A 24,699-nucleotide genomic window follows, 5' to 3' on the forward strand; every position below is an offset into this window, starting at 1 on the left:
GGCCATTAAAGCTTGTTGGTGAAACCTAGCCAATTTAGCAGGTAATCTTTCAGGAACATAATTACACTTCAGTAAAAATTGAAGACCTCCCAATTTATTAAATACATTATTTGGAATGAAATACCATATTGAATCAGCATTGATCAAACATCTTTTCAACCAGTTTATTGTGAAAGTGTTATTTATGTCAACAAAATCCAACACTTCTAGACCACCTTCAGCTCTTTTGTTAGAAAGGACTGACTTTTTTAGTTTGTGTGACTTATTTTTACAGATTAAGTCAAGAAGGGTCTTATTCATATCTTTACAAGTAGCAGGATTTATACATAACGATAATGAGGGGTACACAAAACGAGGCAGTCCCTCTGCCTTGGACAGAAGTACTCTCCCAAGTATAGAAAGATCTATTTGTAGCCAATTATTGAATATATTTTGGTTTTCTTAATTTTAGGAGAGAAATTCAAATGTTGTCTGACTAAGTGTTTTTTGACAGATGTATTCCTAAATATTTAACACAGTCCTTTAAAGGAATATTTTATATTTCTTTATCATCAGAGTCAAATAAACATAATATTTCACATTTACAAACATTCAGTTTTAATCCTGATGCTCATGACGTCAGAGGAAGACAATAATACCGCGTTCAAAACAACTGGGAACTCGGAAATCTCTGACTTTAAGATTTCAGTGTGTTCAAGACAGCTTGGAAAAAACGAGTTCCATCTGGGAAAATCGTTTGGAACAGTCATTATACCCTGAATTCCAAGTCGGGAACTAGGGCATCTTTCTAGAGTTCCGACTTTCTGACCTGAGGACCACTGACGTCATGATTTGACCTAGTTTTTTCCGAGTTCCCGATTGTATAGTAAGCACCATAAAATATTAATATGATCGGGTGTGAATGATGGGAGAAAAAAATATCCCAGAAATTATATGAACAGAAATTCACATTTTGGTCAAAAATAATCAGTGTCATGTATAAGACTTAAGTGTCAACAATAGAATAGAACAATATACACACTTTTCTTGTGAAAACCTCTTTCATTCTCTCTTCCAACCTTGTCAAATCCACACTCCCACTGCTCTCACTTGACCGACTGTTCTACTTGTAGAACGTAATCGGTCACCATAGGAACCGGGACCGATTTGGTGTCAACCCTTTCGAAATTCATGAGTGCGCTTTTTCAGATTTTATGCAGCTACCAAAGCATGTTACGGAGAGGGATAATAACAATGGACTAGCTTGCTAGCTAGATCTCAACAAATGTATGGATCCTTAGACTTCACTTGTGCATTGTTGTACAATTTCAGGGCTAAACTTCCTCGCCTGAAGAACATTATAGGGTGTTATTAGCCAACATGGCTGAGGACAGCGAGTGGGTTGTGGAGAGCATCGCTGGATATTTGTCAAGTCCCGAATGGGTCATACCAGTTACGGACTTCATGGAAAGCAAATGTACAGGTAAAGCCATTTATTTTATATATATTTTTACGATAAGGGAAATTGTTAAACGGTTTATAGGACCAGGATTACACATGCTATAATCAATGCTTTGCACCCGAGTTAGCTAGCTAGCCAGCTAACTTAACGTTAGCAGGCTTTTCTGAGTACTTTAGCTAGCTAACGTTAACTGATGTTAGATTTTACTCTCTTAATCAGTCTGTAACACTACATTTAATTGGTACATTTAGCTATACAGCCCGATACATGTGTGTGCAAAATCGTGTAAATGTTCCTTACAAGCCAGAATGTTTAATCAAATTACATTTAAACTGATTCTACTGGTTGTCTGTGCAGTTTGTCCTTTAAGAAAACATATCCACTGGAAAGTATTGTTTACCCGATTTTTCAGAGAGCTGGTAACGTTAGGGACACGGTTCGGTTAGATTGGATATTCGGGTTTTCTCGTCAATAGCTATTGAACCAACCAAGCGTGCCATGGACAATGAAAATAGTATATTCTGAATCAGGGTGGACAATATATATATATATATATATATATATTTGATTTATTTATTGAAATCATGGAATGGCGTGCTTTGTTAAATAGTTTAATTGAAGTGTTGGAATAATGATTACACCAATATTTTATATACATATTAGATGGCTGACATGGGGTGCTGTTTGAAGCCACGGTGCCTCATCTTGGCACTCCCCTAACTTAACAATATATATTTTGGAAGCTATATAAATGCATTTATTAATGTATACAGTTGTTTTGCCACGTATTTGATTACAGACACCATAATGCATACTTTTAAAATACTTTTATGTAAGCTAAACATAAATACAAATCTATAAAAACATTATCCTTAAAGTAGGATTTTTTAAAGTTCTAATGCTACTGTCCCCACTACAACAATAATACGTGTGATTTTTGTCCTTTAATTGAAATACTGTACAATTCCCTTCGTTCCTATGGAGAACTGCTTCTTCTTGGGCGTGCCAATATGGCCGATCGGTGGTTTCAAAGCCTCTCCTTGGCCAATACATAGAATCAGCAATCCAGGGTTTATAAATATCATTGGATTATACCCCAGTTCGGGTGTGTATTCATTACTGAAACCGTTTACCATTTTAAGAACCAAACAGAAGCAAATAGACCATAACATTTGTTTCTATTTGACAAATTCAGATAGGTCCCGCCCTGTTTTGTTTAATTTGCATCTATTTAAGAACTGTTTTGGCACAGACTGAATACACCCCAGTTGTTTACATTGTTTGGAATGCATTAGTGCTTCACATGTTTGAGTTACATCAATCCAATTATTGGAAATGATAAATTAGTACTTTGATGTAAAGAATCTAGCTAGTTAGCTAGCTAGCTAATCTGTCTGGCTCACGCAAGTTAGTTACCATTCCTTTAAGCCACTCGCTTGTGGAACTGTCACACTGTAGCAACAACGGTGCTTAACCAAAATAACAATCACCTCAGTTGCCAAACCTCCCTGTGCCAGAGGCCAGTTTTTCAAAAATGATCAGGATTTTGCATATTGGATAGGATAAAATGCATAGGAATAGAATGTGAGTCCCAATTTAAGACACTTATTTGTCCGTTCTATTGATTGCATTTCTATACATTTAATTATGTATGTATGTATGTATGTATGTATGTATGTATGTATGTATGTATGTATGTATGTATGTATGTATGTATGTATGTATGTATGTATGTATGTATGTATGTATGTATGTATGTATATATATATATATATATGTATATATATATAAATATGTGTGTGTAGATATATTTATATGTTTGTGTAGATATATTCTGTATATATAACCTAATATATTATATAACCAATCTTTTGTAATCCGATGTTAAATAGGCACACATGAAAACGTGATGTTTGTTGTTATTGTTTATGATGATGGATTAAAAAACACAGCTGCAAATCAGGAATACATAATGTCGGTAGTGTCCCCCTAGTTGTTTAATTGAGATTATGCATAGTTCACCAATTTGGATTTTATTTCAGTTTTTGACGACGAAGATGAGAATAAATTGACTTATACAGATATTCATCAGCAGTACAAGCATTTGGTGAGTAGCTAGTCTTTTAGAATGGCTTGCAACATTAATATGCATTGGGTTATTGTGCAAGTTTTCTTATTTTGATTATTTAACGTTACACATGCATCTTAAATATAAATATTTTTTGATCTACAATTCCAAGTAGACCTAAATCAAAATGTGAAATGGATGAGTTAGTAATGAAAAGTTTTTCAGTGTCTTAACATCACAGGTTTTGTCTTTGGAAAACAGTGATGCAAGTAGCCACATTTATTTTCAGGTGGAGAAGTTGTTAGAAACCTACATGCAAGAGGTTGGCATCAATGAGCAGCAGTTTTTGGAGGCATGCTCCTCTCCTTTCGCCAAGTCCAAAACCTTACAGGTAAGCTCGATAATCATCTTTTTCATACGCTGCCACAAATACGCAAGATACGTAGATTTAGATGAGTGTGCAGTTTTACAATGCAAATGGTTTCAGATAACAGAACCTCTACAAACAAATTGCACAGTAGGAGAGTTGTCTTTTTAATATAAGGCATATTTTTAGATACAGAATTAATGCCACTCTGCTCTGTCACTTGCTCCATCATGCCTCTTGTGATGACCAATATCTAGGGGATTTGTATGATGATGATGCCATCCAATGGTTGCTGGAGATTTGCCAGCTCTTGGTCTCTTACTTTGGACCCTGGCCTTACGGAACAGGCTATATTCTGTATCTGGTCATAAGTCAATAGCCTCCATCTCATGATGATTCATTTAATGCACCATTAATGCCATATAGCCTGTTATGTATTTGTTATGGTTCAGTGAAGAACATCCCATGGCCCCTAAATGATTCCTGTATGTGAGGGAATTCATTAGTGATGACTTATTAATGTAATGTTACACACAGTAGGCTACCTGACGTCTCAGACCTAACACCTCTAACAGTAGAGATTAGCTCTTTGACATCCCAAAGACCTTGTTGCTTGCTGATGCAGTCAAGTGTCAATTTTCAGGTTTGCTCATAGGGATTACCTAAACTGGAAGCTAATCAAGTCATTTGGGATGATTATTGCACAGTGTAGGAAGAAGTAGTGGAGAGTGCTAGTGTCCCTAAAAATGCCACTGAGGTAGCCTAATATGGGATGCTACTTTTTTTTAGGACTCCCTATTATATTGTTACTATTTAAACATGTAACTTTGGGCCATATCCAATCAAACTCAATTACGAGGTTTCTGAGATAAATTCAAACCGTGATTCTTTTTGCACTAGAAGCCAGCCTAGGTTATGCACATTTGGTGTGTTAGGTAAACAAACTATGTTTACAGTGTTTCTTTTTGTGCCAGAATAATCACTTATCCTGTAGACCCAGGGGCGCAACTTTGGTTTTAGAACTGGAGGGGACATAATATTATGACTTTTTTTTTGCAAATCCCGCCTCTCCCATCTCCTCATTGGTTTTTAGGAGCATATACGCACATGGGTGCTTTAAAAGATGAACTGAGGTCCACACTCCAGTCCAGTTGGTAGTGGTAATGCACCTTGGTTGCCAACCACCATATAAAGTCCAAAAAAGAAGCTTGAAGGAAGAGAAATGACTATAAACGAACTTGGTTTACACTTTTATCTATGGATTAATTGTCGGAGTAGAGGACCATGTGCATTTCAGGTAAAATAACAACCCAATGTCTATATCTCAGGACAAATTAGCTAGCAAAATCAAACTAGCTAAATTGCCATAAATGTTTAATGCTTTTCAACTTGTCCCCGAATTAATATAGTTGGTTCAGAGTAGGGATGCACAATATATCGGTGAACATATCGGAATCGGACGATATTAGCTAAAAATGCCAACATTGGTATCGGCCCGATGTCTAGTTTAATGGCCGATGTGCAAAATTGATGTCAAAGCAGACGGGCATACCTATAACGTTGGTACATGGCGTAATGACGCCACGTAAAATTTTGTGTTACACGTGCAACACAGCATTCCTAACCTAGCCCACAATGTCTGCTGTGTGGATCGAGCAGTCATTTGAAAGAGTATGAACATTTCAGCAAGACAACAAGACAAAGGCTAAATCCATTAATGCCAAGATAACGTAATTCATTGCCCTTGACAATCAACCGTTCTCTTTTGTGGTTGATGTTAATTTAACATGTCAAATAACACAGTTCTATTACAGAATGTTGTGTGTTCTGAATTTGCACGTGCAAGCCAAGCACCATCACTACTATCAGTAGCACTGTCAAAGCTGCACAAAAACGTCTACAAACAAGCAAACACCGACCACGAACGATGTGTTTACAATACCACGTTGGTAATAAAGCATTATTTGTTAGACCGCAACTTCTGGGGTAGCTAGCATGAATACAAAGAGCCTGAAAACAATGAGCAATAGAAACTGCAGTCATTTTAATTATTCTTAGGAATGATTTAGGAATCCTTGTGAGTAACTATTAACTTGTTGTTCGCCTATTTTTTTAAATATTTGTTTTATTTAACCAGGCAAGTCAGTTAAGAACAAATTCTTATTTTCAATGACGGCCTAGGAACAGCGGGTTAACTGCCTGTTCAGAGGCAGAACGACAGATTTGTACTTTGTCAGCTCAGGGGTTTGAACTTGCAACCTTCCGGTTACTAGTCCAACGCTCTAACCACTAGGCTACCCTGCAGTTCATGAAAATAAATAGCTAGCCAGGTACTTAACCCTGTTGCCAAAGGCTAATGTTATAAGCAGCCAGCTAGTTTCATCTGGCTAGTGAGGCTCGACTGGACCGGGTTATGTGTTGTGAAGCTAGCCACAATAAGGATTAGGCATATTAGTGGAATTTGCGGTTTGCCTTCAAAATAAAATTACCTGTTTGAAAGTGATGCAGAAGGTTACAATTGGTGGAGTCATGCCATATTTAGACTAGAAATGCAGTATCAGTCTACTCAGTGACACCCACAGAACACAACTGTGAAGAGTTTACACAAATATTAGCATTGTAGCTCTTATCGTGGGACGGTGACTGTGTGAAATCACCTCCCCAGTCAGCCTATTGTGTGTATTGACATTCATATTGCGCTGTACAGCTTTACCTAAGGATTGGGGATCAATTAAATGGGGTATCACTCTACTCAATACTCAAGCTATTTTTTTCCCAACATCCTCCTCAGAGTTATCAGACTCCAAAACATCCACACAGTATTGTTTTTCCTCCGGAATAGTGTTCAAAACACATAGGTAGACAATAAATGTGGCTCAATTCACAGTTGTTTCAGAGTCCCGCAATAAGAGCTACAACGCTACAATGTTCTCTGGGTGTCACTGAGTATTCTGATACCCCATGTCATTGATCCACAATCCATGGGTAAGGCTGTACAGTGAAATTTGTATGACCACAATGCAATTCTAAAGTATTATACATCCAGTGTGATTTCAACAGATTTGTCAAATTGACAAATTATTGTCTTTTGTTGATTTCATATAACAACATTCCAACCTCGTTTAGCATGATCTATTCAATTATGGCATAATTTGACTATTTGTATTCATTAGCATCACTGTCAAGGACATACTTTTATTTAGAAGGCTAACCGCAAAGTCCACTATTGTGGCTAATCCTTATTGTGGCTAGCTTTACATAGATGGGTCCGACCACCATTAAGCAAATAAGAACAGTTTTATAAATTAGGGTTATTTTAGATGATGACACCAAGCTATATAGTTAGCTAGATAACTATAGCTACTGAAACAGATTATGTCGTTTTGCTATGTTTTTGAGGAAGAACATTGTTTGCATCCATGAGCTAGCTAGCTTTCCTTAATGACCAGCACTGTAATGTGTAATAACTACGTAAAAAATGAATGAACGCGTTAAATTATTATGTGACGTGCAGTCATATTCAGGTCCTGATTGGTCAACAAGCATATTTGACACGTCAAATAGTGTTATTTGACATGAATCTTTTTTTGACACGCAAAGACCCAAACAGCGTTCCATGTAAATACTGGTTGAGAATGGAATGACTGAACAAATGAACAAACAAACAGCACATCAAGTAAGTGAAAGAAATAGGTTTTGATTATGTTTTACTGGTAATGGGGACATGCGTAAATGCCAACAGCATAACTTTTTGGACAGTGTGGTGTGTAACCTTTATTTAACTAGGCAAGTCAGTTCATTTACAATGACGGCCTACCCCGGCCAAACCCGGATGACGATGGGCCAATTGTGCACCGCCTATGGGACTCCCAATCACAGCCAGATGTGATACAGCCTGGATTCGAACTAGGGACTATAGTGACGCCTCTTGCACTGAGATGCAGTGCTTTAGAACACTGCGTCCGTGTGTGTGTGTGTTAACTATTTAACTGTACTAGAATGCTTAAATGGCCGCAAAAAATGTAAATATTGGTATAGTTTTTTAATTTATTTGAATTGAAAATATCGGATATGGGTATCCGCCAAAAATGTCATATTGGTGCATCACTAGTTCGTTATGATATTTCAACCTGCGTGTCCTGATCGAGTCTGGTGTGGATGGACAAAATCAACATGCGTGTGGACACACACACGCGAGCGGGCGGGCTGGTCATTATGTAATGCTTTCCTGCAAAACATTCAAGTTAATTTACAGCCTAGATCTTCTTGAAATGCTTCCTCCTCGTCATGGACTGAGGAGCATGTCCCATCATGTTCAACTCCATGGCCAAATAATGTATGGACCTGCATGACAATACACAATAGGAAATAGTTCCAGTACATAATAATGATGTATTCTTTTTCTCCATCTGGTAACGTTGGTTTGTTGGTTTGTGAGCCTGAGACGGTTAGCTTCTGGAATTCAGGTAGACCTGATCTATGACAGGATTAGTGGGCCAGGCCTGAATTGGGTTAGTGAGATATAGGAACAGCTCAAGGGAGCTATTCCTGATGGAGAGTGTTACTTAGTCCCAGATCCAGCGGTGCCCTCTGGGACTTACCTGGGCCAGAAAAAGACATCAGGTGTGTGTGATAGAGAGAGAGAGAGCTAGTTTCAACCCTAACCATGCTGTTGGCCCACTGTAACAATGACAGAGCCAACTGCCAAGAGTGCACACCCAGAGGCAGTAGAAAGTACAAGCATGATCTAGCCAAAATAGTTAGATAATGTTAAAAATTATTTGTGCTTGTTATTACCTTGTTACTAACCCCTTTTTGACTGAGGCCTAACTATTTTCTGCTCCTGTCCTGTCTACCTTGGTACAGGCTGTATTCCATCCTGTCCTGGCCACAGATGACTTCCAGATGTTCAGGGCTCTCATGGTACAGAAGAATATGGAGCTGCAGCTCCAGGCGCTGCGTGTCATTAAAGAGAGAAATGGTAGGCTTGTTGGCCTTGTCAGAGTTGCCACACAACTCCCAATTAGGGTTACAGAATCCTATAACTTTCCAAAAATATCCAGATTTTCCAGAAGTCCTGTTTGGAGGATTCTGGATTTCCTGATTATTCTCTTGATTCTCTGAGTCTTTCAAGTGGGATTTCTGTAGAAAATATGGGAAAGTGACAGCGAGGACCTAATGCTTGCTTACCATACCTGCTTATATTCTACATTCACACACACACTATGGTACTGATGAGACTACACTTTCTAAAACGACACCAATTAAACCGTTTCTTCTAATGTGTGCGTAGGCGCTCTACCTGAGTGTCTCACAGATGGAGCAGATGTGATGAGTGAGCTGGAGAAGCAGGAGCTGAAGATTCTTCAGGAGGTGCTCAAGTAAGAGACAGAACTGAGGCCTTTCCACCCAATCTCATACATGCACTGTGACTCTAATTTATTGATGTAATTTTATAGGAAAAGTGTTTTCCTATAAAAAAAGGCCTTTGTGTAGTTTCCTTTACTCATTGGAGCATACATAGGGCCCATAGTTTTTCCTGAGCACATCCTTAGACCTTGAAAAAGCTCCAATGATGGTCGATAACCAGGGTCTGGAGGCTTTCCTGGTCAGTACATTTGGTCATGAACAACTCCTGGCTCTAAACATTATGCTATGTATGCTAATGCACTTGGCTACAAAAGTATCCATTTCGATGTTTGTGTTCTGTACAGTGCTGGTGTTTGCTCTGGTTGCAAATCCAATGTCCTCTTTGGGGATCAGTGTATTTGTATTATTATGGATCCCCATTACTGGGGTCCAGCCAAATTAATGCAGTTAAACAATTTTAAAAACACACGTGATGCCGCGGAGCTGAGCAGACGTTGACAAACCGAGCTCTTCAAAGTTATTATATTTTTACCTAAATAACAACATTGAAACAATATTCTAACATCGGCTGATAAATTGTCAAGTACTTACCTTCCCAAAGCGCCATGGACCTCCGACCGAGAGGCAAGCAGGACGACCAAAACGTTGTTGATTCCCAAAATAACGATAACGCCACAGCTAGCAAGATTAGCATTAGCCCTCATAACTCAGACGACAGTTCCAGACTGTTGCTCTCAGCAGCCTCTTGCGAGCCTGCCAACATGCTGGCTACTCTCCTCCGGGAAATTCAGGATGGTAACAGAGGTCTTTCTCTGAAAATCAATAAGAAATCGTCTGAACTCCATTCTTCCATTGACGACCTGAAATCCTACATGAATGATCTCCTTTTGAGAACGACTGAGGCAGAGCTGCGCATTAGCACAGTTGAAGACACCATCGCTAGACATGACCAGGTCTTGACACAACTGCAAAAGGACAATGCCTACCTCAAAAACAAAGTAGATCAGATGGAGAACCAGAGTAGACGTAGTAATATCCGTGTGGTGGGATTGAAAGAGGACAGCGAGGGCCGTGACCCGGTCCGTTTCTTGACTCAATGGATCCAGGAGGTCCTAGGCATAACCAACTTCACCAAGCCGCTGGAAATCGAACGCGCCCCACAGAACATCAGCGCCGAAACCCCGGCCAGATGAGCCCCCATGAGCCGTCCTGATCAGGTTCCTCCGTTTCCAAGACTGAGAGAAGATACTGCAACTCGCAAGAGCCAAAGGGGACATCGCCATCGATGGGAAGAGGGTCAGCCTTTTCCCGGATATGAGCGCGGACCTCGCCAGACGGCGCAAGCAGTTCAGACCTGCCGCCAAAGCACTGAAGGAGAAGAACATCACCGGCTACCTCATCCACCCTGCGCAGATGAAAGTTCAGTACAAAGGCCGAAGCCATCTCTTCAACACACCGGGAGAAGAGCACACTTTTCTCTAAGAACTGAGCAACGTCTGAGTCTGAGCCAGGACGGTCTCTCTGGGGGATAAAATGCAGTTCGTTTGTTTTCTCTTATCCGGATTGAACTGCTGGTGTCTCCCGGTCACTTTAATTGATTTGTACATTTTCAACTAACCGTATCTTCCCGGGGTGAGTTCTATTACATTTACAGGAGAGTATATTTTGGTTTAGTCCATATCTACTGGGTGAAACCCAATAAGTGGGTTTAGGCCCACTGCTTTCCCCCTCATTTATGTTAATCTTTCGTAAAGAGTCTCAAGCAGCCCTTACCGTGGGCAGTAAATATTCAGCCATAAATATCTATTCACAACGTTTGTTTTCAATGTAGAGAGCTCGCAGGTTTTAGTTTACGCCAAGGTTTAGCTAGTAAGAGCAAGATGGAAAGCGAGCAGCAACGTATCTCTACAAGTGTATTCATGTTTGATTGTTGGGACTGATGTTCTAGTCTGACAATCGGGGTGGGCTTTTGTGCTCAAACCAAAGTTGAAACATTTCCTAATTATCTGCATATGATAGATTTCTATTCAGTTACATATTTGAAACCCAACCTATGCTTAATCCACTAAAATATGTCACATTCAACGTAAAAGGTCTTAACAGCCCGATTAAAAGGAAAAGAGTCTATACATACCTTAAGAAATTAAAGGCTGACATTGTGTTTTTACAAGAAACACATCTTACAGCCAGTGAACACAAGAAATTGAAGAGGGAATGGGTAGAACAAGTTTTTGCATTCTCTTTTAACTCCAAAGCAAGAGGAACTGCAATTTTGATAAGTAAACACATCTCCTTCTGCGTCAACAACACCATCTCTGATCCCTCTGGCAGGTTTGTTTTGGTGCAGGGGCATATGTTTTCAGAGTCTTGGACCCTATTGAATATTTATGCTCCACCAGGATGGCTACTGGTTGGAGGAGATTTTAATTTTTGCTTAGATACAGTTCTTGATAGGTCTTCTGATAAACCCTCACTTCTTACCAAAGCCGGCAAGCTCACCATGTCATTCATGAAAGATCTCAATTTACTAGATATCTGGAGACAGTTGCACCCACAGAATAGGAACTACTCTTTTTATTCACACCCACACAAGACACACAAACGCATAGATAACTTTTTACTTTCGACACAACTGTTTCATAGAGTGTTAGATGTCGAGTATCTCCCCAGATTGCTTAGTGACCATTCTCCTCTGGTATTATCAATCTCCATTCCTACCAAGGTAAATGGAGCATATAGATGGAGACTAAATTCTACACTTCTAAAGCAACCTGAATTTTGTGCATTCATCAAAGAGCAGATCAATATTTTTACTTTGAAAAACAAACCCTCTGCCCCTGACAGCTTCATTCTTTGGGACACATTGAAGGCCTACCTGAGGGGACAGATTATTTCCTATACTAAAGGGCTGAAGAAAAAACACGGTGCGGAACTGAGTGCCCTTGAATCTGAAATCTCAGAGCTAGAGAACCTACCAAAGAGGCCCGACTAAAGATCTATACAAGCTTTTGGTAAATAAAAAACTTAAATTAAATTAAATTAAATTCTGAACACATATCAAGCTGAGAGGGCCATCACTAAATCAAAACAGCGTTATTATGAGCTTGGAGAGAAAGCTCACAAAGTATTGGCATGGCAACTGAAAGCAGAGGAAAGTAAGAGGACAATTAATGCCATAGAAACTCTCACTAAAGAGATATCTTTCGACCCTACTGAAATTAATAATACTTTTAAGAAATACTATGAAGACCTCTACACTTCCCAATCAAGCGATGATCTATCAGAGATAGACTCCTTTCTCTCCTCTCTCAACTTCCCATGCCTGTCAGGGGAAGACAGCGAGCGCCCGAGTGAACACTTCTCAGTCCCTGAATTGTTGGAGGCCATTAAATCCTTACCTTCTAATAAATCTCCTGGGGAGGATGGCTTCCTCCAGAGTTCTATAAAGAATTTAGGGAGCTGTTGGTCCCCTACCTTATGGAGGTACTTAAAAAAGCCAGAGAAGACAACTGCTTTACAGAGTCCTTCTCTCAAGCAGTGATTACTGTAATCCACAAGAAAGGGAAAAACTCGCTAAAGTGCGCCTCCTATAGACCAATCTCTCTCCTTAATACAGATTGTAAACTGGTCACCAAGATGCTATCTAAGAGACTGGAGTCATGTCTTCCCCTGTTGGTCAACTCAGATCAGACTGGCTTCATAATTAATAGATTGTCCTCCAATAATCTGAGAAGGTTCTTTTGATATAATTCACCTTGCTAACAAAAACAAAATACCTGGTGTCGCAGTCTCCCTCGACGCTGAAAAGGCCTTTGATAGGGTTGAATGGCCATACCTCTTTCGCGTCTTGGAAAAGTTCGGTTTAGGTACTGTGTTTGTAAATTTGATAAAATCACTCTACAAATCTCCTAAAGCTAGGATTGCTACGAATGGGATTACTTCCTCCTCTTTCCCTCTTTATAGGGGGAACAGACAAGGTTGCCCAATTAGCCCCCACCTCTTTGCCCTCGCCATCGAACCGTTGGCTGAGGCTATTAGAACGTGCCCTGACATACATGGCTTTGAGGTGGGTCCCCATACCCATAAACTATCCCTCTTTGCGGACGACCTTGTCTTATTCCTAACAAACCCAGAACACTCCCTCTCTCACTTGCAGATCCTACTACAGTGTTATAGTTCTTTCTCTGGATATAAGGTCAATCATGATAAAAGCAAAATCTTACCGTTGTCTGTCTTTGACCATCATACCATCAAGCACAAGTTTCCGTTTAGATGGTCGCCTATGGGCTTCACATATTTGGGCATAATGGTGGATGGTAATCTGAACAACCTCTATAAACTCAATCTGGCCAGTTTGTTGCAAAAGGTGGAGGTTGACCTTTGTAAATGGATGGACTTACCTCTCACTCTACTGGATAGAATCAATGTAATTAAAATTAATGTCCTGCCCAGGTTTCTATATCTGTTTCAATCTCTCCCTATCCCTGTTCCCGCAGCATTTTTTTCCTCTCTCGACAAGCTGACCAGACGGTTTATCTGGCACGGCAAAACCCCTAGGGTTGGCCTGGATAAACTGACCCTTGACTAGAGTCAAGGGGGCTTAAACCTCCCCAATTTTAGAATGTACTACTGGGCTGCACAGTCTAGGTTTCTGGCTCAGAGGTTTGACAATGGTCCCTCTCCCTCATGGTTGAACATTGAAAAGCTTGAGGTAAATGATGACACTGGGGCAGATTTGTTTTACAAATGGGACAGAAAATCTATAAAAACCATCACAGACAACCCTTTAATCATACATTCTGTCCTGGCATGGTGCAAACTGCATGAGCTGTTCGGACGAGGGGGATTCCTTTCCCCTAAAACCCCTTTATGGAACAATAGATTGATCCCTGTGTTTTTCCAGAATAGTAACTTTAGACCATGGTCTGATAAGGGGATCACTCTTCTGGAACATTGTTACGAGGAGGGAGTTCTTATGTCTTTTGATCAGCTGAAACAGAAATACCACTTGCCTAACAGGGACTTCTTTAGCTACCTACAACTACGAAACTTTATTAGGGTGACTCTCAAGGGACAATGGAACCTACCTAAGATGTCACCTATTGAACAACTCTGCCACGCAGACCAACCACTGTTCAAGACCATTTCCCGTGTTTACAATGCTCTTATGTCAGGACTAACACTGCCTGGGCTAGATAAACCCCGACTTAGATGGGAGAGAGATCTAGGTATTGATCTTGATGAGGATCTATGGAGTGCCCTATGCAGGGATGGGGTTACATCCACATTGAACTCCAGATACAGACTGATCCAGTTTAATTTCCTCCATCAGCTCTATATCACCCCATCTAGACTGCACAGGTTCAACCCAGATATCTCCTCCCTATGTTTTAGATGTGGCTCAGATGAAGGAACATTCCTCCATTCCACTTGGCAGTGTTCAAAACTACACGGTTTCTGGCAGGGGGTATGCGATACCATATCCTCAATTCACGGGGTTGCATTCCCTTTAGACCCGGAGGTCTGTCTACTGGGTAACTTTACTAACACCATTCTTAGGCAAAGCCATACTATAAAGCTAACAGAAATATTGCTAGCGATTGCCAATAAATGTATTGCCTTGAAATGGAAATTTGATTCCTCCCTGCCAGTTGCAATGTGGCTTTCGGAAGTTAATAGTTGTATCCCTTTGGAGAAAATCACTTACTGCTTGAGGAATAAGTTAAATACATTTTACAGAATTTGGCAACCTTTTATTGACTATATGGAGAATCTCCCCCCACATCTCATTGATTGAATCTATATATAATCCTCACAATGTTTCACACATAATGTATAATATGTAGCCTACGGCGGGTGATCCAATGTCTCGTTATTTTTTTAATTTAAAAAATATATATATTTTTTATTATTGTATGTTTGTTTATATAACTATAATTATAATTTATTTTTGTTACGTTCGTCTGTTACTGTCACTTTGTCCTATCGTTGTCTAATATCTTTTCACTTTTGTTTTGAATGTTCTTAATTGGAAAATGCAAAAATAAAATATATTTTAAAAAAATAAATTTTTTAAACATTACAATAAATTCACAACACGTTAAGTGTGTGCCCTCAGGCCACTACTCTCCTATCACATATCTACAACACAAAATCCATGTGTACATGTGTGTATAGTGCAGTGCGTATGTTATCGTGATTGTGTCTCTTCACAGACCCCGTTGTTCAATAAGGTGTATTTTGTGTATGTATATATATATATATATATATATATATATATATATACACATATATTTTTTAAAATCTGATTCTATTGCTTGCATCAGTTACCCTGATGTGGAATACAGTTCCATGTAGCCATGGCTCTATGCAGTATTGTGTGCCTCCCATAGTCTGTTCCACACATGGGGGCTGTGAAGAGACCTCTGGTGGCATTTTCTATTTTTTTTTTCACCTTTATTTAACCAGGTAGGCTAGTTGAGAACAAGTTCTCATTTACAACTGCGACCTGGCCAAGATAAAGCAAAGCAGTTCGACACATACAACAACAGAGTTACACATGGAATAAACAAACACACAGTCAATATACAGTGTTTGCAAATGAGGTAGGATAGGGGAGGTAAGGCAATAAATAGGTCATGGTGGCGAAGTAATTACAATATAGCAATTAAACACTGGAACGGTAGATGTGCAGAAGATGAATGTGCAAGTAGAGATACTGGGGTGCAAAGGAGTAAGATAAATAAATACAGTATTGGGATGAGGTAGTTGGATGGGTTATGTGCAGTGATCTGTGAGCTGCTCTGACAGCTGGTGCTTAAAGCTAGTGAGGGGGATATGAGTCTCCAGCTTCAGTGATTTTTGCAGTTCATTCCAGTCATTGGCAGCAGAGAACTGGAAGGAAAGGCGGCCAAAGTAAGAATTGGCTTTGGGGGTGACCAGTGAGATATACCTGCAGGAGCGCGTGCTACGGGTGGGTGCTGCTATGGTGACCAGTGAGCTGAGATAAGGTGGGATTTTACCTAGCAGAGACTTGTAGATGACCTGGAGCCAGTGGCTTTGGCGACGTGTATGAAGCAAGGGCCAGCCAAGGAGAGCGTACAGGTCGCAGTGGTGGGTAGTATATGGGGCTTTGGTGACTAAACGAATGGCACTGTGATAGACTGCATCCAATTTGTTGAGTAGAGTGTTGGAGGCTATTTTGTAAATGACATCGCCAAAGTCGAGGAACGGTAGGATGGTCAGTTTTACGAGGGTATGTTTGGCAGCATGAGTGAAGGATGCTTTGTTGTGAAATAGGAAGCCGATTCTAGATTTAATTTTGAATTGGAGATACTTAATGTGAGTCTGGAAGGAGAGTTTACAGTCTAACCAGACACCTAGGTATTTGTAGTTGTCCACATATTCTAAGTCAGATCCGTCCATAGTAGTGATGCTGGACGGGTGGGCAGGTGCGGGCAGCGATCGGTTGAAAAGCATGTAAAAGCATGTCTTTTGGGGTATGAATGGGTGTCCGAGCTGTGTGCTACTAGTTCAAACAGACAGCTCAGTGCATTCAACATTCAACCTCTCACAAATACAAGTAGTGATGAAGTCAATCTCTCCTCCACATTGAGCCAGGAGAGATTGACATGCATATTATTAATGTTAGTTCTCTGTGTACATCCAAGGGTCAGCTGTGCTGCCCTGTTCTGAGTCAATTGCAATTTTCCTAAGTCCCTCTTTGTGGCACCTGACCACATGACTGAACAGTAGTCCAGGTACAACAAAACTAGGTCCTATAGGACCTGCCTTGTTGATAGTGCTTTTTAGGCAGAAGCAGCACCTTATTATTGACAGACTTCTCTCCATCTTAGCTACTGTTGTATTAATATGTTTTAACCATGACCGTTTACAATCCAGGGTTACTCCAAGCAGTTTAGTCACCTCAACTTTACTCAATTTCCCCATTATTTATTATAAGATTTTGTTGAGGTTTAGGGTTTAGTGAATGATTTGTACAATGCTTTTAGTTTTAGAAATATTTGGGACTAACTTATTCCTTGCCACCCATTCTGAAACTAACTGCAGCTCTTTAAGTGTTGCAGTCATTTCAGTCGCTATAGTAGCTGACGTGTATAGTGTTGAGTCATCCACATACATAGACACACTGGCTTTCCTCAAAGCCTGTGGCATGCCATTAGTAAAACATTTTAAAAGTAAGGGGCCTAGACAGCTGCCCTGGGGAATTCCTGATTCGACCTGGATTATGTCAGATATCCTTCCATTAAAGAACACCCTCTGTGTTCTGTTAGACAGGTAACTCTTTATCCACAATATAACAGGGGGTGTAAAGCCATAACACATACATTTTTACAGTAGCAGATTATGATCAATAAGGTCAAAAAAGCCTCACTGAAGTATAACACAAACTTAATAAGCATGGGTAACAGGCTATTTGGTCGGCTATTTGAGCCAGTAAAGGGGGCTTTACTATTCTTATGTAGGGGAATTACTTTTTTATCCCTCCAGGCCTGGGGGCACACACTTTCTTTCTAGTAGGCTTAAATGAAATATATGGCAAAAAGGTCTGTCAATATCATCTGCTATTATCCTCAGTAATTTTCCATCCAAGTTGTCAGATCCCAGTGGCTTGTCATTGTTGATAGACAGCAATAATTTTTTCACCTTTTCAATACATGCTTTATGAAATTCAAAATTACAATCCTTGGCTTTCATAATTTGATCAGATGTGTAGTGTCAGCGTTTGTTGCTGGAATGTCATGCCTAAATTTGCTCATCTTGCAAATGAAAACATTATTAAAGTAGTTGGCGATATCAGTGGGTTTTGTGATGAATATCATTTAAGGTGCTCCAAAGCTTTTTACTATCATTCTTTATATAATGTATTTGTTTCATAGTATAGTTTCTTCTTTTTATTGACTTTAGTCACCTGATTTCTCAATTTGTAGTACATTTGCTAATCGGTTGTGCTGCTAGACTTATTTGCCATACCTTTTGCCTCATCCCTCTCAGCCATACAATTTTTTAAATTCCTCATCAATTCAAGGTAATTTAACAGTTTTTAGTAATTTTCTTAATGGGTGCATGTTTATTAGTAACTGGGATAAGCAATTTCATAAATGTGTCATCAACATAAGAATCACTACAAAATGTGTTGTATTACCGCTCAACATCTACGGGATCGGTGTCCCCCTGATCATAGGGCAGTCTTGATACAACATTTTGAACAAGAATCCAATACATCCATAATACATTATGGCCTTTCTCTTGCATTTCAAAACTGATGGTACAATTTTAAAAATGTATATTTTACCAGATCTGATGTGTTATTCTCCTACATTAATTTCACATTTCCACAAATTAGAAAAGTGTTTCCTTTCAAATGGTATCAATAATATGCATATCCTTGCTTCAGGTCCTGAGCTTCAGGCAATTAGATTTGGGTATGTCATTTCAGGCAAATCTTTTTAAAAATATATCTTTTTTTTTTTATAGGCCCAGCCTTTGGAACTTTGGTTTTCCTAGAAATGGCTACTATTTAGTTGGATTTGGATACTGCTTTAAAGAAAATGACTGCTGCATTAATAAAGATGTGATGAATACATGTTGATGATTTCATTTCTGTGCTCTTTGTAACTGCCCTGGTAGGTTGACCAGGTGGCAGGCACCGGGTACAGTTTGAAGCTGTATCTTGAGTGGGCAGCTTGATGAAAGTCAATACTGAAATCACCCAGAAAATATACCTCTGTTGATATCACACACATTATCAAGCATTTCACACACATTATCCAGATACTGACTGTTAGCACTTGGTGGTCTATAGCAGCTTCCCACAAGAATGGGTTTTAGGTGAGGCAGATGAACCTGTAGCCATATTACTTCAACAGTATTTAACATGAGATCCTCTCTAAGCTTTACAGGAATGTGGTTATTAATATAGACCGCAACACTGCAGCCATTGGCAATTCTGTAGATGTTATAACCATGTATTGCTACCACTATCATAAAAGGTATTATCTAAATTCGTTTCAGAGATAGAATATGAATGTCATCTGTTACTAGCAAGTTATTGACTTCATGAACCTTGTTTCTTAGGCTACATGTATGTTAAAGTGGGCTATTTTTAGCACTTTTTGGACTGCTTGATTGTTTTCTTCGCTGGAAAGCTTAGCAAGAGTAGACATACTCATGCTATGTATGTTAGTGCAGGGTGAGCTGATTTCTTCTTGAAGTCTCAGAGGGACATGTTATAGATCTATGTGATGCAGATATAGTATTCTTCTGAGCCATGTAATTAAGCATCAAAGCAAAGGGGCAGTGATGAGTGCTGCAGCCAGCTGCTTACAGCCCCTGCATAGGCTACATATCATGTTTTTTTTTCAATCAAAGTCATCTCAGAAAGAGGCTTGTGTCCCTATAAACTAAAGCATTGACTTGTAAACAATGTTTTCTTCTGCATTATCATTACAATGTGGTGTTTTAGCCTGTATATTAACCTATTGTGGGGTATGTGACAACTCTTGTATGTTGCACATGCGAAGGTGGGGAACAGTGGTGGCCAACAGCCCTCTGTCGCACTGGTGAATGGCAATGCAACCCCCCCCTAGTTATGCAATAGCAGATTGTGCGTACTGAACTGTTAGCTGTACACAGTGGACTTCCTACTAGGGCACACCACCTCAGTGCTAACACTATAACTCTGATCCATAGGCACATGATTACTGCATATAGCTGTGGGATCAGCAGATACAGTCAGGGCAGTTAGAGGGACATGAATTAGGTTACTTACAGTACATTGTCTTCCAATGACCCTGGGATAATGTACATTTGCTGAAGCATTATGACAATGGTAGGGATTAACTGAGCTGGGGTCATTGATAAGTAATTGTGTCAATGCAGCCTTATAATGCAGTGAAAGGATCCAGGAACAAAAATGATTTGGGTGGATCCCATCCTCCTTATAAAATGAGCATTGTTTCCAGAAGGTATCAAAATGGTCAATAAATGTTACACCCACAGAGCTGCAATAGTCTCAGAGCCAGTTATGGAGGGCTAAAAGTCTGCTGAAATGTTCAGGGAGGGCAGAGGGCCAGATATTATGGGGCGTTTGTTGGTGTCAAGCAGTTACAATCAGTTTCTTTAAATTCCATCTTCAGCTGTTCTGAGCTGCCCGTCATAATGTCATTGAATCCCACATGAACCATGAAACTCAATTTCCTGATGTTTAAAATGTTTGGGAGCAGCTTATTGATGTGTTGTACTCATGCTCCTGGATAGCACAACGTTTTTGCTCCATGGACTGAGACATTTCTCACCATTGAACTGCGCTTTTTTGGTCCTGATTGTCTTCTTGAAGTCTCAGAGGGACATGTTCTAGATCTATGTGATGCGTCTTCATGCTTTGACTGTAAGTGGTCTAATCGGGGCATTAGATTGCTAGTTTACCCAGAGCTTTGAGATGTGCTTCACAAGAGCGAGGCCTATTTTATAGCACAGATTGTGTAGAGACCACTTGGCCTATGTTGCTCTCATATTAAGTTATGTTCTCGGCTATGCTCATCGAAAATGTTGCAACATTTTTGTGCTCTTCAAATCCTGTGTGATGGAAAGTTTCATCCTTGTTGAATTAAGCTGCTAATCAACTCAATTAAGAGATCATGATGGTGAGTGGCAGCAAGGTGATCACTAAGGACAGGAGCTTGGACTCATGCCAGCTTTGGGCCTTACAGTGTCTTTATAACACTCATACTTCAGTACTTTGTGAGTTAATGTACTATATGTTGTTTAAGACTGGCAGTAGGCCAACCTTTATTCAACTACAAGTAACACATTCACATTCTTTGTCGTGAAGTAACCTCTCTTATCATCGGTGTTATGTGACTATCTAGGCCCAGAATAGGGGATTAATCTACTGATATCTCCCTCTATATGTTTGCACAGGATGTCAAAGGATGAATATGACCAAGAGATGGCTCTGAGACTGCAGTCAGAGGAGGAGATTGGCTCCACGTCCCGAAGTTGCTCTGATAGGCCACTTCTAGAAGCAGCCAGCATCCAGACGACAGCCTCCACTCAACAGACAAACACCACCAACAAGGTGAGTTATGAATCTAATACTGACTCAATGGAGTGATGTAATACAAAAAGAATAAACACCAATGACTCTTTGTCTGCCTTTCTTCAGAGTGTGATAAATGTGTCCTATTTCATGTATTGGGAGCTATAGTATTCTTCTGAGCCATGTAATTAAGCATCAAAGCAAAGGGGCAGTGATGAGTGCTGCAGCCAGCTGCTTACAGCCCCTGCATAGGCTACATATCATGTTTTTTTTCAATCAAAGTCATCTCAGAAAGAGGCTTGTGTCCCTATAAACTAAAGCATTGACTTGTAAACAATGTTTTTTTCTGCATTATCGTTACAATGTGGTGTTTTAGCCTGTATATTAACCTATTGTGGGGTATGTGACAACTCTTGTATGTTGCACATGCGAAGGTGGGGAACAGTGGTGGCCAACAGCCCTCTGTCGCACTGGTGAATGGCAATGCAACCCCCCCCCCCCCCCCCCTAGTTATGCAATAGCAGATTGTGCGCACTGAACTGTTAGCTGTACAACCTGAACTTTATGAAGCTCAGTATGGCATTAGAACTGGAACAGCTAGATGCAATGACATGGCTGCCCTGTGCCCTCCCTGTAGGTGAACAGTTCATCTCAGAGGAAAGAGCCTGCTGTAGCTGGTGGTGGGCAGATAAGTCCAGCCAAGACCAGCACATCTGCCCTTTCTAAGTTGCCATCAGGTAATAGTACGGACTCTGTATACATTACTCTGTTCCCCTTGAAGCCTTTCCTGGAGCACATGAATGCTAAAAGGTTGAATAGACTTCAGAGGGTATATGAGTAATAGATGGTTATGTGTTGATGCAGAGCGGCACAGTGCAGAGCCAAGGATCCTGCCTGCAGTGAGGGTTCCAGTGAAGGGCACCGAGCCTCCGGCTGTCTCCAGGGAGAAGGGGAGCAGCAGCCAGGCTGCAGAGGGATGGATAGAGGAGGCACGTAAGGAGGCTGGCATCTCCAAGCCATTCACAGTGAGTCTCTCCTACTGCATATACCATACATGTCATGCGCTGACTATAAATCACTCTGAATGAAAGCCTCCGCTGGATATCTAGATTGTGGGGGAAAAGCAACACTCAGGCAACAGTACATAGAAAGGAAACCTTGAAATGCTACATTACCAGTTTTGTTGGAGACTGAGAACTGATGGATTGTGTTTCTCTGTGTGTTCAGGAGTTGTCAGCAGAGCAGCAAGAGCAACTCCAGCAAAGGGCACTGTACCTGAGGCAGCAGAGGGACAAGCTTCAGGCCATGAAAAAAGAGCAGAGACCCAAACCAGCCACACCAGAAACCCCAGCACCCACTCTCAGCACACCGGTAACATCACACCTTCTTCTATAATGTCTCTTCCTGTAAATATATGGGTAGTACTCCTCCATAAGACACATGTAACAGCTTTAATTTGTGGTAGATAATGCACACCTCGGCTGATGACTGCATAGTACCTGGGGTCAACTCTGGTCTTCCTGTCTCATTGTTTTTAGTGAGTTTCAATCCGTTCTCTTGATTTCCCCTGATATTTAGTCTCAGGTTTGTCCGTTTTGACATTCTTCCCTTTTTGAAGTTTGGATTTTCTCCTGCTCTTTATTCCCTTATCATTTTCTTTTGCTGCATTGCCAATCAAAGGACGATGGTCCCAAAATGAACGGGGGTGGTGCTAGTATAAATGAAGAGAGGGTCAATGCACCCCAGCCTGTGAGCTCTCCTTTGGGGGGACAGGAGAAGCAGCCCAAGGTGATCTGTTTGAGTGATGACATTTTGATTTCACTTTGTAGTGCTGCTGCCATATGTGCTTCTATTCTTACTGTAGCTACAGCCCTGTGCCTGTCAATATGGCTGATATGTGCGACTTGACTAGATTTAGTGGTGCTACCGTTCAGAATTTGACTCACTTTGTTCTCTTCATAGGAGATCTCTGTCGAAGAAAAAAAGAAGTTGCAGAAAAGAAAACATCTGGCAGAAAAACTGAAAGAGGAAGTCATCAAAAAGTAAAACTGCAATATATCCCCCCCAGAGTGTAACTGTACTCCAACTGGACCATCAATTCATTGGGAAGCTGAGATGGACTGTGCTTGTGAAGGGGCAACAGGAAATGTGCATTTGTAATGAAATGTAGTATTTCAATGGTTATTGATAGTCTTAAAGGGAATGACACATTGGTTTCCTTACCCTATAAGCAGTCTGTGGGCAAGGTGACAACAATCCATGCTTTGGTTTAGTTTCCCTGGCACTGATTTGGAAATTATGCACAAACTATTCTAATATTGATCCTATGACTTGAATATGATTTGTTTCACAAATGGTCAAATGTTAGCAGTGCCAGAGAAATTGCTTTGCTGTCATACCTGGTCTATAGACGGCTTACAGGGTAAGGAAACAAATTTAATTTTGTAATTTGGGTGAACTATCCCTTTGTATAATATGTGGTTTAATAAATATATTTTAAAGAAAATGTAAATTCTGCCAGAGATCTTGTGTAATAAACCTACTGGTCTGTGACAGGTGGTTAGCATGAAAATATGCAATTAACTATCCATGCTTGTAGATAACAGGATGTATACCTCAGAGCATCTTAAGTGTGAATATGCATTAGGAAATGATCACACAAATATACAAACTTTACTGTATATGAAAAATGTAAGGGTTGTAGTATTAACACAATTCAGAAAAATAAGCAGGTTCACACATGTATTGCAGGTTCAAATCAATGTATATAAACCCTGGATTGCTGATGCTATGTATTGGCCATTGAGAACTTTGAAGCCTCTGGTCGGCCGTATTGACACTCCATAGAATTTTGGTATTTCAACTAAATGTTAAATACATGTAATTTTGTCCTCTTTTTTAGTTGGGACAGTATCTCAATTATACATTAAGGAAAATATGTATGTTTAGCTCACTATCATTTAAAAGTATTAAGGTGTCTAAGAATAAATATGCCAAAAATGAATGTAGACTAATACATTTCTAAATATTTTTTACATTGAGGGAGTGCCAAGATTGAGGAACTGTAGCTTCAACACAGCACCCCCTAACAGTAACCTAGTGTAAATATAAATCATTAGTTCAATTCAACTCCTTCAGATTAAAATAAAGCTAGATTCACACAAATGCCAGGGTCACAATCTGAAAACGTATCAAATGTTTAGAATGGCGATAGTGATAGTAAATGCACTTGTCCAAAATGTTCATGGAGACAAACCTACACGATCTAGACATATTTGAAATGGTTACATTTGGACACTCAGCTGTTGTACTATCCATGCTTGTAGATTAAATGCTTTCCACCTTTCCCTGACATCTCACACTTCATCTGTCATTAGGAATGTCTATATAAA

General features: G+C 40.0%; 1 protein-coding gene across 5 annotated transcripts; it reads left to right on the plus strand.

Annotated features, from left to right (window-relative positions):
• Positions 1-1,110: 1,110 nt before the first annotated feature.
• Positions 1,111-23,808, plus strand: LOC124038308 (cilia- and flagella-associated protein 36-like). 5 transcript variants are annotated; one of them, XM_046354022.1, is made up of 12 exons: positions 1,112-1,462; positions 3,484-3,548; positions 3,799-3,900; positions 8,743-8,857; positions 9,170-9,257; positions 21,190-21,346; positions 21,945-22,044; positions 22,172-22,332; positions 22,535-22,678; positions 22,773-22,844; positions 22,988-23,095; positions 23,270-23,808. In XM_046354022.1, exons 1-12 carry the CDS (start codon positions 1,360-1,362, stop codon positions 23,351-23,353), a joined length of 1,299 nt encoding a protein of 432 aa, XP_046209978.1. In that variant the 5' UTR covers positions 1,112-1,359; the 3' UTR covers positions 23,354-23,808. The 5 variants fall into 5 exon arrangements, with proteins under 5 accessions (XP_046209977.1, XP_046209979.1, XP_046209978.1 ...); XM_046354021.1 differs by lacking the exon at positions 23,270-23,808 and having other exon boundaries at positions 1,111-1,462; positions 22,988-23,263; XM_046354024.1 differs by lacking the exon at positions 22,773-22,844.
• The last annotated feature ends 891 nt before the right edge of the window (positions 23,809-24,699 follow it).

Source organism: Oncorhynchus gorbuscha, linkage group LG06 (genome assembly GCF_021184085.1).
Source record: "Oncorhynchus gorbuscha isolate QuinsamMale2020 ecotype Even-year linkage group LG06, OgorEven_v1.0, whole genome shotgun sequence".
Lineage (NCBI taxonomy): Eukaryota > Metazoa > Chordata > Actinopteri > Salmoniformes > Salmonidae > Oncorhynchus > Oncorhynchus gorbuscha.